Source organism: Haliaeetus leucocephalus, unplaced genomic scaffold (assembly GCF_000737465.1).
Source record: "Haliaeetus leucocephalus isolate CR32 unplaced genomic scaffold, Haliaeetus_leucocephalus-4.0 Scaffold871, whole genome shotgun sequence".
In the NCBI taxonomy this organism is placed as follows: Eukaryota; Metazoa; Chordata; class Aves; order Accipitriformes; family Accipitridae; genus Haliaeetus; species Haliaeetus leucocephalus.
Genome location: NW_010973307.1, coordinates 2,548,435 through 2,561,385, shown reverse-complemented (window position 1 = coordinate 2,561,385; position 12,951 = coordinate 2,548,435). Strand labels below are relative to the sequence as shown.

Here is a 12,951-nt window from a genome sequence, read left to right as displayed (position 1 = left end):
TGGGGGGGTGTGGGGGGGCTGCTCGTTGGTCTTCAAGGCGTTCCGCTTCCCGCCAGAGACCTGGCGTGGGCTGACGCGATGGCACCAGCCTCCTCGCTTCATCCGTGGCAGCCCGCTGTAACGCAGAGCTTGCCTTATCACGCTGCTCAGCAGCTGGTACAATCTGAATTATTATTTTTTTTTTTTTTTCCTTTGGGTCGCCGAGGTCAGGTTTCTAGCGACGTTTCGGGCTGGTGCCGTTTACTTGGCGGGCTTTGCGAGGGGTACGGCGTCATCCCGCCGTCGTGCGTCACCTCTGTAAAGCGAGCCGGCGAGGTTCTGCGTGTGCGTCAAGGTTATTTTCGCCGAGGTTAGCCAACGGCTGCCTGCCAGAGAGAACAGCACAAGCCCGGCCACCCTCCTGCCCTGCCCTGGTGCATCCGCCATGCCAGGGGACGCAGGGAGGGATGCGGGGTCCCCTTACCCCAATTTGGGGCTCTCCAAACCGGAGGAAATGCCAGCAGGGGACGTGTGATGGCTTTTGGTCGTTCCAGCTATCCAGGCTGCATTAGTTGTTGGTTGAGCCGAGAGTATCCCTTAGTTGTTGCAGGTTGGGCGCTCCAAAATGCGGTGGTCCGATGGGCTTTCCAGTTGCAGCACTTGGGCACCAGGGAGTAAGGCTTTCCCCTGGGACAGGCAAGGAGGCATGTGCTTCGTCTTCTGGATGCCCAGGGCGGGCAGTATCTTTCCACTCCAGCTCTTCTTGGTACAGTTGGAAAAAGTAGAGGAGCTTGCCAGTGCATAAGCCCTTCCTCAGGTCTGAAGCAGAAACCGTGTGGTTTTGGAGGCAAACGTGAGTTGAGAACAGTAGGTTGGAGTTTAGTGCGTTGGTGCGGACCATATGCCCGAGGATGTTGGCCATTTTGAAAGTACTGGTGGCTGGGAATCTGCGAGTTCCTGTGCCCTAGGGAGTATCTTAACTTTCTCTGTAAGAAGCGAGTTTTGGATTTCTTTGGTTAGCTCTGTGGAGCAGCATCCCGTGGCATCTCAGCAGCTGCACAGCCCCAAGAAATGCTGTGGGAGATTTGGGGTTTGGTTCTGACCTACCTCTCTCTCCTCCCTCTTTCCCATTTTCTTTGAAGCTTACTGTTGTGGGATTTTCCAGACCAAACCCATGAGTTTTTTATCTTTCTTATCACCATAATGTTCTATTAATAACTAATACATAAGAAACTACTAGTTTCTATAAACATGTTTTTGTCTTATATATAAGCAACAGGTGCTTGCTGCTTATGTAACACTTTGGAAATCTTGCAAAGGAACAGCAGCTGGCAGTTAACCTGCTAAACGTCATTTTATGAACCTGTTTCTTTTTTTCCCTCTTTTCCCCCTCCCTGTGCTTTAATCTTCTTAAAAAACTCAGAAATCTCCTGCTATCCAAGGGATATTATTGCTTTACATTTGAACATGTGTTTGCCTTATACTAATCCTTTGCATTGCAACCAATTAGTTTAAAACCTGTCCTTCAGAGATGACCCTAGGTTGTATGGTTCTGTTAGTTAAAGGAGCTGGTTACGTAGCTTCAGAGTCCTCTGCCTATCACAAAGTTACAGACATTTCAAAATCAAGCCAATGTGAACGAAGTGATATCCCTGGCTGCTGCTGCTCTCACGCGCACGCTTTTTTTTTTTTTTTTTGCTTGCCTTTTTTTTGGAAGGTGTGGGACAACTCCTACTTTCTGTCAAGTTTTGATTGGCTTTCAAAAGAGGCAGTGTCCTATAAATTGCCATCTCCACTCTGCTTCTGCACTATTACCAGCTGAGGGACAGGTGAGTACAGAAGAGGAAAAATTCCAGCATGTATTGCTTAATACTTGAAATTAGCGTTGGTTATTAATTTAAATTAGTGGGGTGGGGGAAACTCTCAGCTTCCATGTTTCAGGATAATACTTCCTCATTTTACTTGATCTAGAAAACAAAAGAGCTAGGTTCTAATACCAGTTTGGGTCAAGGAGTAAAACCAGTGACTGAGAAACCAGTCAGAAGGTAATATGGGGAGGGTGTGTTGAAAATATTTTTTTTTTTTTTTCTCCAGTTCCTAAAAGTACAGGTGTATTCATCTTTGGGATAGTAAGAAAGAGAAACCTATCAAAAAACTTAAGGGTTTTTACATCAGTTAAATGAATACTTTTTGTGTTCAGAGCTATTAATAACTCCTTGAAGTTATTTAAAATGAGAAACTCTGATCTAGCAGAATGGGCTTTTCTGTCCAAGTTGCTTTTGCGAGTTAATCACTGTGTTGAGGCTTTCTTTATCTTATGCTTGGTTTGGGGAAGTGTTTTTAAGGCGTACTATTAATTTCTTTGTACATCTGTGCATTTGTTGGCAACTTTAGAATTTAATAGCTAGTTACACCATTTTTTTTTCCCCCTTCGTATTTGAGATAGAAATAAATGCATGTCATAGGTGGGATTTTTGCATGTGGCTGTGCTGCTTGGTGAGCCAGGGGTTTTTTTAGCGTGTGGTATAAAATATGTTTACTGTTCTTTTGAGTGAGCCTGGACTTGCAAGTAAATTCTCAGCTTAAGCCTGTGTGGTTTCACTCCAGGTGCGTTCGGAGAAACCAGTCCAGTAGGTGGGAAACCAATTTGATCCCAGTGTGGCATTTTTAGTAGCAACTAACTTTAGTTTGTACTTTGCGTGCAGAGTGCAAAATGCCTTTTCAGGTACTTTAAGGGGAAATTTTCTGCAACAGAGAGCAGTGAGTCTCAGTGCTATGATTGTTCATTATCCCACTGAAACAAGAAGGGATTATCACGGCTCTTTAAAGGGCTAACACTGCCCTTTAACACTCTTACATTGGTTTCCTAGGGAGAAACATGTCTTATGAGATTGAATTGTCTGGATATGTCTGCCTGATGCCTTCCTCCCCTGCACACCTAACTATTTTTGCACCTATTGGCTAATTTCAAGTAAGCTGGACAGGGGCTGCGTCTCGAAACTAGCAAGAACATGTCTGTTTTGTGAAGGTGGGCTTGCAGGGGAGGGAAATGTCATTCATGCCTTGGCTGAGCATCAGAGAATGGTTGGGGTTGGAGGGGACCTGGAGGTCATCTGGTCCAACCCCCTGCTCAAGTAGGGCCACCTAGAGCCAGTTGCCCAGGACCATGTCCAGATGGCTGTTGAAGATCTCCAAGGATAGAGACTCCACAATTTCCCTGGGCAACCTGTGCCAGCGCTCAGTTGCCCTCACAGTAAAAAAGTGTTTCCTGATCTTCAGAGGGAACCTCCTGCATTTCAGTGCGTGCCCATGCCCTCTGGTCCACTGGGAACGCTGAAAAGAGCCTGGCTCCATCCTCTTTGCACCCTCCCGTCAGGTATTTATGTACATTGATATCCCCCTCAGAGCCTACTCTTCTCCAGGCGAAACAGTCCCAGCACTCTCAGCCTTTCCTCATAGGAGAGATGCTCCAGTCCCTTCATCATCTTCATGGCCTATCAGCAATATAAGCTGAATTGTACTATTCAACGCTAGAGAATCAAGATAGGAGAAAGATGTCATAACCTCTTAGATAGCAATTAGTTACCTCTGAGATTGAGTTCTCAGGAAATGGGGCTGCTTCACTTTCAGTGCTCAAGGAATAGCTTGTTTGCTCTAGTTTTTAGTGAGATGTAGGTATATAGGGTTGTTGCATAACAAGGAATTGCAAGAGACTTTTGCAAAGCCTAGAGACAATAGAGCAATTGCTTCTGTAGCACTGTGACAGGAGAGGTACAGCTTTAATAGATCAAGCCTATAATCAGGGAGACTGATCCCTCTAATGGATTTGTGGCTGTGAGGTGCAGCAGAGGCTTGGCTAATTCATCAGAATACTAATTGACCATGCTTCTCAAGGCAATGAACAAGTGAGCAAACAAGTCTAAGGGGGGGGGGGAGATGACTCTCAGAATAAGTCTCTTTGATCAGTTTAAATATGCAAATGCACTTTTTAATAATGTACTTTTGGGGGGGGGTATTTTATTAAGCATCTGATAGGTAGTTTATCAAGTCTTCCGTATTTAAGTAGCAGGACTCCCTAAAGTATCAGAAAATTCTTAGCCTTGTGTGTTGCCGTAAGTGAAAGGAACACCCATGTTAATTACTTGTTTGCTTTTCTATGCATACTAGAATTGGTAGTGCTGGCATTCATCTGCAGCAATTAGCTGCTGTAATTTTTTGTTGTGGCCTTCCTTCTCCCCGACTCTCCTTTTTGTAATACATGCCACAAGAACATGTATGAGAAAGGAATTGACAGGGCAATCTCAAGCAAGCTAGTTTGAAATATGTTTTCGTCTGGGAATTTACTTATTCTAGCACTTTGGGAAAGAGAGTTAGAAGTTGTTTGAAGGGGGATAAGGAAGAATTTAAGTGCTTGTGCTTTAAGAATTGTATTGAAAAAAGTAAACTCAGATGAGTTGTGGATGCATGTGCGATTTATTTGGGGTACATTCTTCTTCATTTCCTTCCCCAATATGAAAGATTTGGAGAGAAAGAAAACCAAACCTGAATGTAGTTCAGGGTAACTCAGGTATATTTTTGCAATGTGTTGTTATGAATGAATTGTGTCTTTGGGGTTTTGGGGGGGTTTGTTGTTTTTTTTTTGGGGGGGGGGGGGTTGTGAAATAATTAGGACATTTTCATGAGTCTTGGGTAAATACTGCTTTTCCTTTGTTTGCTTCCTGGGTACTGTCCATCATGTGTATTAAGTTTGAGCAAAGCAGTGCTCTTTAAAGAGATTTACTGCTGCCTCTGGCTTAGCTGAATCTTGCTGATGCAATACTAAGAAGGCTTGCTTCATGGCAGTCTACAAAACATTCACTCAAAAATACTTACGGTGAAGCTGTGTAATCATAGCAGCTTAACTGGTTGAGTTCTGTATTTGTTGTCTTTTGTGCTTGAAATCATGGTTTCTAGTGACTGTTTTAAAAAGGCTTAAATTTGAATGATATTCTCACTGTTGATTATACTGGACTCTGTGCTGGGGCTGTGGATGTTTTATTGAGCTCACTCTGGTGAATACATTACCTCTATTCATGTTACTTCACAGGCTGCTTCTAGTAGACGTGGCTTTCGGTTGGCATGTCAGCTAGGACTTGGATTGCATCAAACTTCTCTGAAACCCTTCACAGTTTTTTAAGGGAGAGTTTAAAATGTTTAATATGGTTGAGTCGTTCATGACTAATCTTTTCTCTTGTTCTCACAGCATATTTGAAGAAGGAAGATGCCAATTGTCAAAAACGTGAGCAGAGCTGTCAGCCAGCTGCTACAGAGCTCTGGTTGTGGATGTGGGATTTCCATCGTGCCTGTTCGATGCATTGGAGTCTCACCTCGCCAGGTGGCCTCTGATGCTAGCTTTCACTCGGTTTCTTTTTCCGAGTCAGATCATCCTCGGGTGCTAATTACAGGTCAGCATTCCTGTCGTAACTGTATTCCTGCTCCAGCTTCTCAGTCAAGTCCCCCACTCCCTTCCTCCCTCCCTGGTGAGCAGAATACTGGAAGCAAAAAATACTCAAAATATTCCGGAATTGTGATGATCTTTCCCCTATGGTGATAAGATTGGAGTCCCATGTGAACTTTTGTGCTATTTTTGTTCCAGAAATCTACTAAAACCAGTTCATTGGGTTTTCCTTGAGAAAAATACAAAAGCTTTCTGACTCACTGAGAAAAATAGTACTCGTTCCTGATGTGATACATATAATAATAGAACTCTGTATTTTGATTTCACTTTCTCTCTAATTTTTGTCTCTTGTGCATTGCCTTTTAGGTGGTCTTGGCCAGCTTGGAGTGGGACTTGCTAAGCTTCTGAGGTATGTCGTGAATCTCTGACTTGGTATTAGTGAGGAATTCAAGCTTTAGATATCATTTCTAGAAGCAATAATTTTCTGGAAAGTTTATAAAAGAATCCTAGTGACAATTTCAGATTCTTTTTTGGCTCTAAGTTTTGTAAATAACTTTAAATTTTCATCATCTTTTTATTTTTTAGTCCTGTGCTTGGTTTAGGTTCACTGACGTACTTTCTGCGTGTGCATTGGTCACGATTCCCAAAATAACATAATTTTGTCTAAGAGACTAGCCGCTGAGTTCAGTTTGCTTCCAGTTAAATGGAAGTATTCAGAATCTGAATCCCCAGAGGATGGTCAGTTTTCCTTTTTTTTTTTTTTTTTGGTCTAGCCAAATAAGGCTGGATTTGCTTGCTCAATAGAGAGACAAAGGCTGTGATTTTATGCAGGTACTACAGGAGTGAAAAAAGTACAAACATCCACTTGAAAACATACATGATCCTTTGCTAACTACCCAGCTGTTGGGCTTTGCAACTGCTGACTTTTTTTCTCTCTGAGAATTTCAGTTAAGTAACTTCAGGAATAAAGTGCCCTATTTGGTAAAGTACAAACAAAAATAAAGATCAGGATACAAGATATTGAAGTTTTTATGATTTGGTGAAAGATGAACTGATGTAGCAAAAGGAGTAAATAATTTTTTTATTTTTTGTTATTTCTTCTGGCTCTTTCTGTACCCCTGCCTCACATACACAGTTATCTTATTTTTTCCATGGTATCTTTTCAAGAAATGTAAAATGCTCTGAGAGCTCTCCCTGGCCCATATCATTGTCCATATCCACGCCTGCTCAGCTCCAGACTATCATTTGCATGTAGAGACAGTGTTTGTTGTAGGTGATGTGGATTATGACCAAAAGTGAGCAAACTTACTGCATTCAACGCTGTGTTGCAGTTTGAATGTTTTCTACCATTTCCATGATATATTTAAAAATCATTCAACTAATTGGAGGCTGGATTGTATTCCAATGCCATCAGACTTGCTCTCTGTGATCGCTTTCTGCTGATTGGAAAAGTGCAAGGCAGAGAATACTCAGTTGTGTTTACTTTGTTGATATAAAAGTAGCTGCAGTTACAGCATGCCTAGTGGCTTTTTGTTGTCTGCAGGGGAGTAGATTATCTCTGGGTAAAATTTTCAGCAAGAAGAGGGTAGGAAGGTTTTTCTTCTTGACATATTTTTATTTTCTGAAAGATTTCTCTATCTTTATGCAGTCTTTCACTGCTACTGGAAGTCATTTACTAATTTGCTAAGATGCTATGTTGACATTTAAAGGATTGGGGGGGGTAGTGCAATAACCGATTGCATTGCGGAAATTCTTCTTCTTCTGATATTGCTCCTGTAAAACAAAATAGCAGCATAGCAACTTATGAATTATCTCAAAGACTGTGGACTCACTGTACTATGTGGGTATTTTTACACAGGAAACGCTTTGGAAAGAACAATGTGATCTTGTCTGACATTAGAAAGCCTGCGGATAATGTTTTTTATAGTGGTAAGTGACTGGGGAAGCATATGGAAAAAAAATCTTGACTTTACCTCTGATGTTGATAGACTAATTACCAAAATGTAAAAGATAAGTGTATTAAACTGCACAAGTTGCTGTTTGAAACTTCTGGATAATGCCTTCCTGCTTTGAAATCTTGCCAAGACATTGATTTCTTCTGTGTATTATTCCCTTTTGCTAAATATTTTTCTTGTCATTTTTTCACTGTTGCTTTGCCACTTTGTTGATCAGAATAACTACTTGAGTCAAGTGGAGCTTGGCTGTTGTGCTTCTGCTGTAAAAAGAGATGCATTTATTCTACTGGAGGGAACAAGTTGGACATGAAATTTGTGCTTTGTTTTTCCTTGCTCAGGCAATTTTTATGATAAGACAAATGTGGAGTAGGATTTTTGGATTCTTTTGCTTTCATTAGAAACTTGCATAAGTTTTTCTTCATCATTACTGTTTAATGATGTATTTAGGTATTTGAATAGTGTACACTAGATGTACCCTGTTTTCATGCTGTTGACTGGATAAAACAGGAGTTCTTGCAGCAGTCTGTTGTTGAGGTAAAGGTAGCAGTTTCCCTTCATTTCTCCTGCTTATTTACTAGTTTATTGACCACTGATGTTAGGTGCGCATTCTGCTGTGCAGTCAAATCCTGAATATAGGTATGGTCAAGAAGCAGCAATTTGAGTTTCATGTAGAACTTTTCTTTACATCCATTTAGGAGAAGAGGAAATGGCCTCAAGTTGCACCAGGGGGGGTTTAGATTGGATATTAGAAAAAAATTCTTTACTGAAAGGGTTGCCAGGCATTGGAACAGGCTACCCAGGGAAATGGTGGAGTCACCGTCCCTGGAGGTGTTCAAAAAACGCGTGGATGTGGCACTTCAGGACGTGGTTTAGTGGGCATGGTGGTATTGGTTGGACTCGATGATCTTAAAGGTCTTTTACAACCTAAACGATTCTATGATTCTTCTTGGCATTCAATTTCCTACTGGTCCCATTTCTTCTAGGTCCTTTTATCTACGCAGATATCTTGGACTACAAGAATTTACGTGAGATAGTGGTGAATAATCGGATAACTTGGCTGTTTCACTATAGTGCTTTACTCAGTGCTGTTGGAGAAGCAAATGTCCCTTTGGCTAGAGCTGTAAATATTACCGGTATGTGACAAGGGTTTCAAGTTCCTGACTCCTACAGAGGCTTGAGAAAGTGCAGTGTATGTTCTGATAAATCCTGTTATTTGTTCCAGGTTTACACAATGTTCTGGATATTGCAGCTGAGCATAATTTGAGACTCTTTGTTCCAAGTACTATTGGAGCCTTTGGACCCACCTCTCCTCGAGATCCAACTCCTGATCTCTGCATTCAGAGACCAAGGACAATCTATGGAGTCTCCAAGGTTCATGCGGAGCTCATGGGAGAAGTGAGAATTTTTTATTTTATTTATTTCATGAAAGTTCTCTCAGAACTTCATTGCTTTTGTAAGATTCCTCACTGCAGTGTTCTTTTCCCCATTCTTTCCTTCCTTCAGGCTTTAGTACTCAATAGTAGTCTGAGACAGCTCTTAAGGACAAATATCTTTTGAGTTTTGTTGGAAAAAGTACAAAGAATTGGAAGCTGGCAAACATCTAACTTCCAATATAATTTCTTTCCCCGGTTCTTCTGACTTTGGCCTCTGTGCCTTATCTGCCAATATGAATGGCATTGCATAAATGACAGTGTGCAAAATGTTGTGAAAATATGCTAGACAATGATGACTTTGGGCTCCCCTGTCCTCCCCCCCCCCCCCCAACCTCCCCCAAACCCCAGCTCCAAAGTCAAAGCTGTGGGAGTCTGTATGTGCGCAACTTCTCTTTCAGCTTTGGAGTTTTATGTAAACATAACATTGTTAAAGCTGGTATTTTTACATAGTCTCCTCACACTTGAAATTTGGGAAGGACAGTGGCAGTATTAGGCTGTATTAACCTGAAATGTCTCACAAACTTAGGAATTTTCTGTTTCTGAACACTAGATCTAGCTAGACCCTACATTAGAAGCCAATCCATATCAAGAATCCATATCTGCTGATGTGGATGAAAACTAGAAAAGGGTAAGCAGAGAGCTCAGCTACCTGACAGGGAATGGAGACTGTTCAGTAGTTCCTTTTCTTTCATCCCTGTCGTGGGAGGGCTACAGAATGAAGGTTCATCCTGTGGCAGATTTTTCCCATGAAATCAATGAGTTGTGTGGCCTTGTCTTGGTGCATAAAGCTATGTTTCTCTCCTCCCTCTGTAGTACTACCATTACCGGTACGGCCTAGACTTCCGCTGCCTGAGGTATCCAGGAATTATATCTGCTGACTCTCAGCCTGGTGGGGGAACAACTGGTAAGTGACTTGTGCATAGTTCTCAGTATTACAGCAAAAACATAAGCCAATACAGTAATTTTTACTGTGTTTGTAGAAATTTAATCTGTGGGAGTATCGAGCATCAGTGTAGAGATGCTATTTCAACAGTGTTACAACAATACTTTTGTCCACTCTAGCCTCGGGCATAATTTCATAGCCTTTACATTTAAACAGTATCTGAGAGATTTTAGATTAATTACAGTCGTTGAGACCATTTCCTTTAAAAATATTTTAAACTCTGCTGTCTTGCTGCATTGTGCAAATGCTAGAATAGCATCAGGATATTTTGGGATGACTTCTTATGCTCCTGCTGTACAGCGTAAATTGTACATGGTTCTGCTGCTAGATTTTAGACGGGAGACTTTGGGGGTGGCCTGAGGATTCTTGACTGTCATGAAGTGAACAATGGATTGAGGCAGATGAGTACACACATCCATTGTTCTTTTCTACAGATTATGCTGTCCAGATTTTCCACGATGCCATAAAGATGGGCAAATTTCAATGCAACCTAAAGCCAGACACTCGTCTCCCTATGATGTATATTGATGACTGTCTGAAAGCGACTTTAGAGGTCATGGAGGCCCCTGCAGAGGCACTGAGCATGAGGACGTACAACATCAGTGCCATGAGTTTCACGCCTGAAGAGCTGGCACAAGAGGTGCAGAAGCATGTTCCTGAGCTCCAAGTGACCTACAATGTGGATGAAGTCAGGCAGGCCATAGGTTAGTATCAGCTTTGGCAGTGGGTAAGAAAAAAACGTTAGATTGCTATACCTTCAGGGTGAAACAAAGTTTCTTTTCTTTTTAGGCACTTGCAAATTGCTCCTGTACAATTCAAGTCTTACAGTTTGAAATTCAGCTTTAGTAGTTCAAAAGGCCAGTGATGATATGTCTTGAACTTTAAAGAAGTTTTTCTTAAACCTCATGCTCTTTGTTTCTTCTCTCTTTTCACTGCAGCTGACAGCTGGCCAATGAACTTTGATGACAGGAACGCCCGGAGGGATTGGGGTTGGAAACATGATTATGATCTCCCTGAGTTGGTGACTACGATGTTTAGCTTCCTTGGGTCTGACTCCAGGATTGCTCAAGCTAACTGAAATACTTTGTAAGATGTTTCCAGATTTCCACAGAGGACCAGGAAGAAAAGGCTAAATTAGTTTATAATTTTCTGAGTCTTAGAGCATGTCAATTATTAATATTCATAAGTAGCAGTAGAGTTGGGCAGAAACGTACTGTAGCTGGAATGTACTATTAGATAAACAACATCATTTGGTACTGTCTCCAAGCACAGCACCAATGACAAACACAGAATTCTTGAACTTTCACACTTAAGCAGCTAGAAAAAAAAGCAAAAAAGCACTTACTCCTGGCTGATGATTCTTCAATCATTCTTGCTGCCTGCCTCTTCTTTGGCAAACAACATGGGGCAATATTGTCAAACCTGGTGTTTCGGGCATATCCTGCAAAGTTAACAATAGGTTTTTCATTTTTCCTGATGGAGGATGTTAGATCATAGTAAGATATGATCCTTTCCACTCTTTGCTTACAAAAGAGAGATCAGAAGAGCAACTTCATGTTTCCAAATTGCAGGGGTCGTTGCAATTCTAGTTTGAAATCAAACTTTGGTCGATAGTTCCTATTTATATATATATAAAAATATACAGTGCTGTATAAAAATACACTTTTCTATACATAGGACATACAAAGTAGCATTATTCTTATAATGCTTATAGATGTGAAGGGGAATAGGACTTGAATTCTCATTATGCTTTAAAAACCAGGGTTTACAAGCTAAGCTTTGTCCTGTTCTTTGAAAGTGCTGCTGCCTTCAGTTTAACCTCAGAGATAGATCTGAAATCTGAAGAGTTACGTGTATATGAATCTGGGGTGTGTTTCAAGAAGGCAATGCCCAAGTATGGGTTTTTTGTTAATTAGCACTAGTTTTGGTTATCCCAGTTGTTTGCCGTGCTAGCACGATGGTATACTGCCTGGAGCAAGTTTTAAAAGTGGGCTGATGATGGAGCCTTACGGTAGAGTCAAGTCAGCCTTTGAAACCTGTTCATGTTCCACGTGCACTGTAAGTGTATTTGTAGATGCTATTTATGTGTAACTGTCATACGCTTTTATTCTTTAGAGAGGGATCCAGAAGCTGAAACCATCTTCTAGCTGAAGTTAAGGGCTGTTCTGCTCACTGAGTTTCATGCGCAGGAGATTCTGGGATTAACAAGGGAGTCTTAGTAGATGCATGCAAGAAAGATATGTTTATTCAAAAGCTGCTTGGGAGACTTTGAGAAATGACAAACTGGAGAGACAGGAAAGCCATTTTAGGTAAAATACCAGTTTCCATGGATGCGAGTCTGAGCCATCGGCTACTCTAGCTATAGCATGCCTTCAGAAACAGCATCTGGGAACTTTTGATTTTATTTTTTTTCAAAGAAAAAATATCTTTCATTTTCAGAATGAGTGGAAATTCCCTATATGAAGCTCTCCATCTTTTTTTGTCTTGTATACTCCAATAGTGTGTGTAGGTATACACGTTCAAGTATTTTTTTTGCCTACAACTTGTTTGCTATATTTCCTGTGACGATGCTTTGGTAGTTGCGAGTCTGTTACGTCCTCTGTAACCCTGTGGTGTTTCCTCAGTAAGTGGATAACTGACATGACCAGATTTCTGTCTCTGTGAAGGAGTCTACATGCTGCAGGGAATATGTTTTCTCCTGAAAGTAACCTTCAAATGAAGATTCTGTGGTGAAACCCCATTATTTTAAACATTTGTTAAACTTGTATCTTTTGGTTTTGTATGTATCTTATTGTTTCATCTGTTGGCAAAGTATGCGTTTCCCAGGTATTTAAGCTCAAAAGCCTCTAAGGTTATGGCCTGTTATTGAAACGTTTTTTTTTTATATTGTTTACGTTTCTGAAAGGACAAGTTTTTAAACTTTGGCCTCTGTTGTAACTATCACATTGTCCAAATGTAATATTTGGCCCAATGGGCCAGCAAAGTTGGCCCTCCATTCATACCCTACAAGGAAAGACTGGCTCAGGTTTTGGCCTCTGCCCTGCCAAAACAGGATTATCTCCTAGTAAACTGTTACACTGAGCTGTCAGATGAAGGGCTTTAATGTGAGCTGAAGTGTCTTGTCCATTCCAGTCTTTCATAATTCAGACCCTGGGGACTCCTCATTGCCTTTGTGTAAAATAAAGAGTTGTTGACGGGTCTCAC

The 12,951-nt window shown here is 41.3% G+C and overlaps 1 protein-coding gene across 2 annotated transcripts; it reads left to right on the top strand.

Annotated features, from left to right (window-relative positions):
• The first annotated feature begins 13 nt into the window (after positions 1-13).
• LOC104841453 (L-threonine 3-dehydrogenase, mitochondrial) lies at positions 14-11,718 on the top strand. Of its 2 annotated transcripts, none has more exons than XM_010583132.1 (9): positions 14-156; positions 5,222-5,423; positions 5,783-5,825; positions 7,275-7,345; positions 8,355-8,504; positions 8,594-8,766; positions 9,618-9,708; positions 10,182-10,451; positions 10,686-11,718. In XM_010583132.1, exons 2-9 carry the CDS (start codon positions 5,240-5,242, stop codon positions 10,823-10,825), a joined length of 1,122 nt encoding a protein of 373 aa, XP_010581434.1. In that variant the 5' UTR covers positions 14-156; positions 5,222-5,239; the 3' UTR covers positions 10,826-11,718. The 2 variants fall into 2 exon arrangements, with proteins under 2 accessions (XP_010581434.1, XP_010581433.1); XM_010583131.1 differs by lacking the exon at positions 14-156 and adding an exon at positions 201-1,808.
• The last annotated feature ends 1,233 nt before the right edge of the window (positions 11,719-12,951 follow it).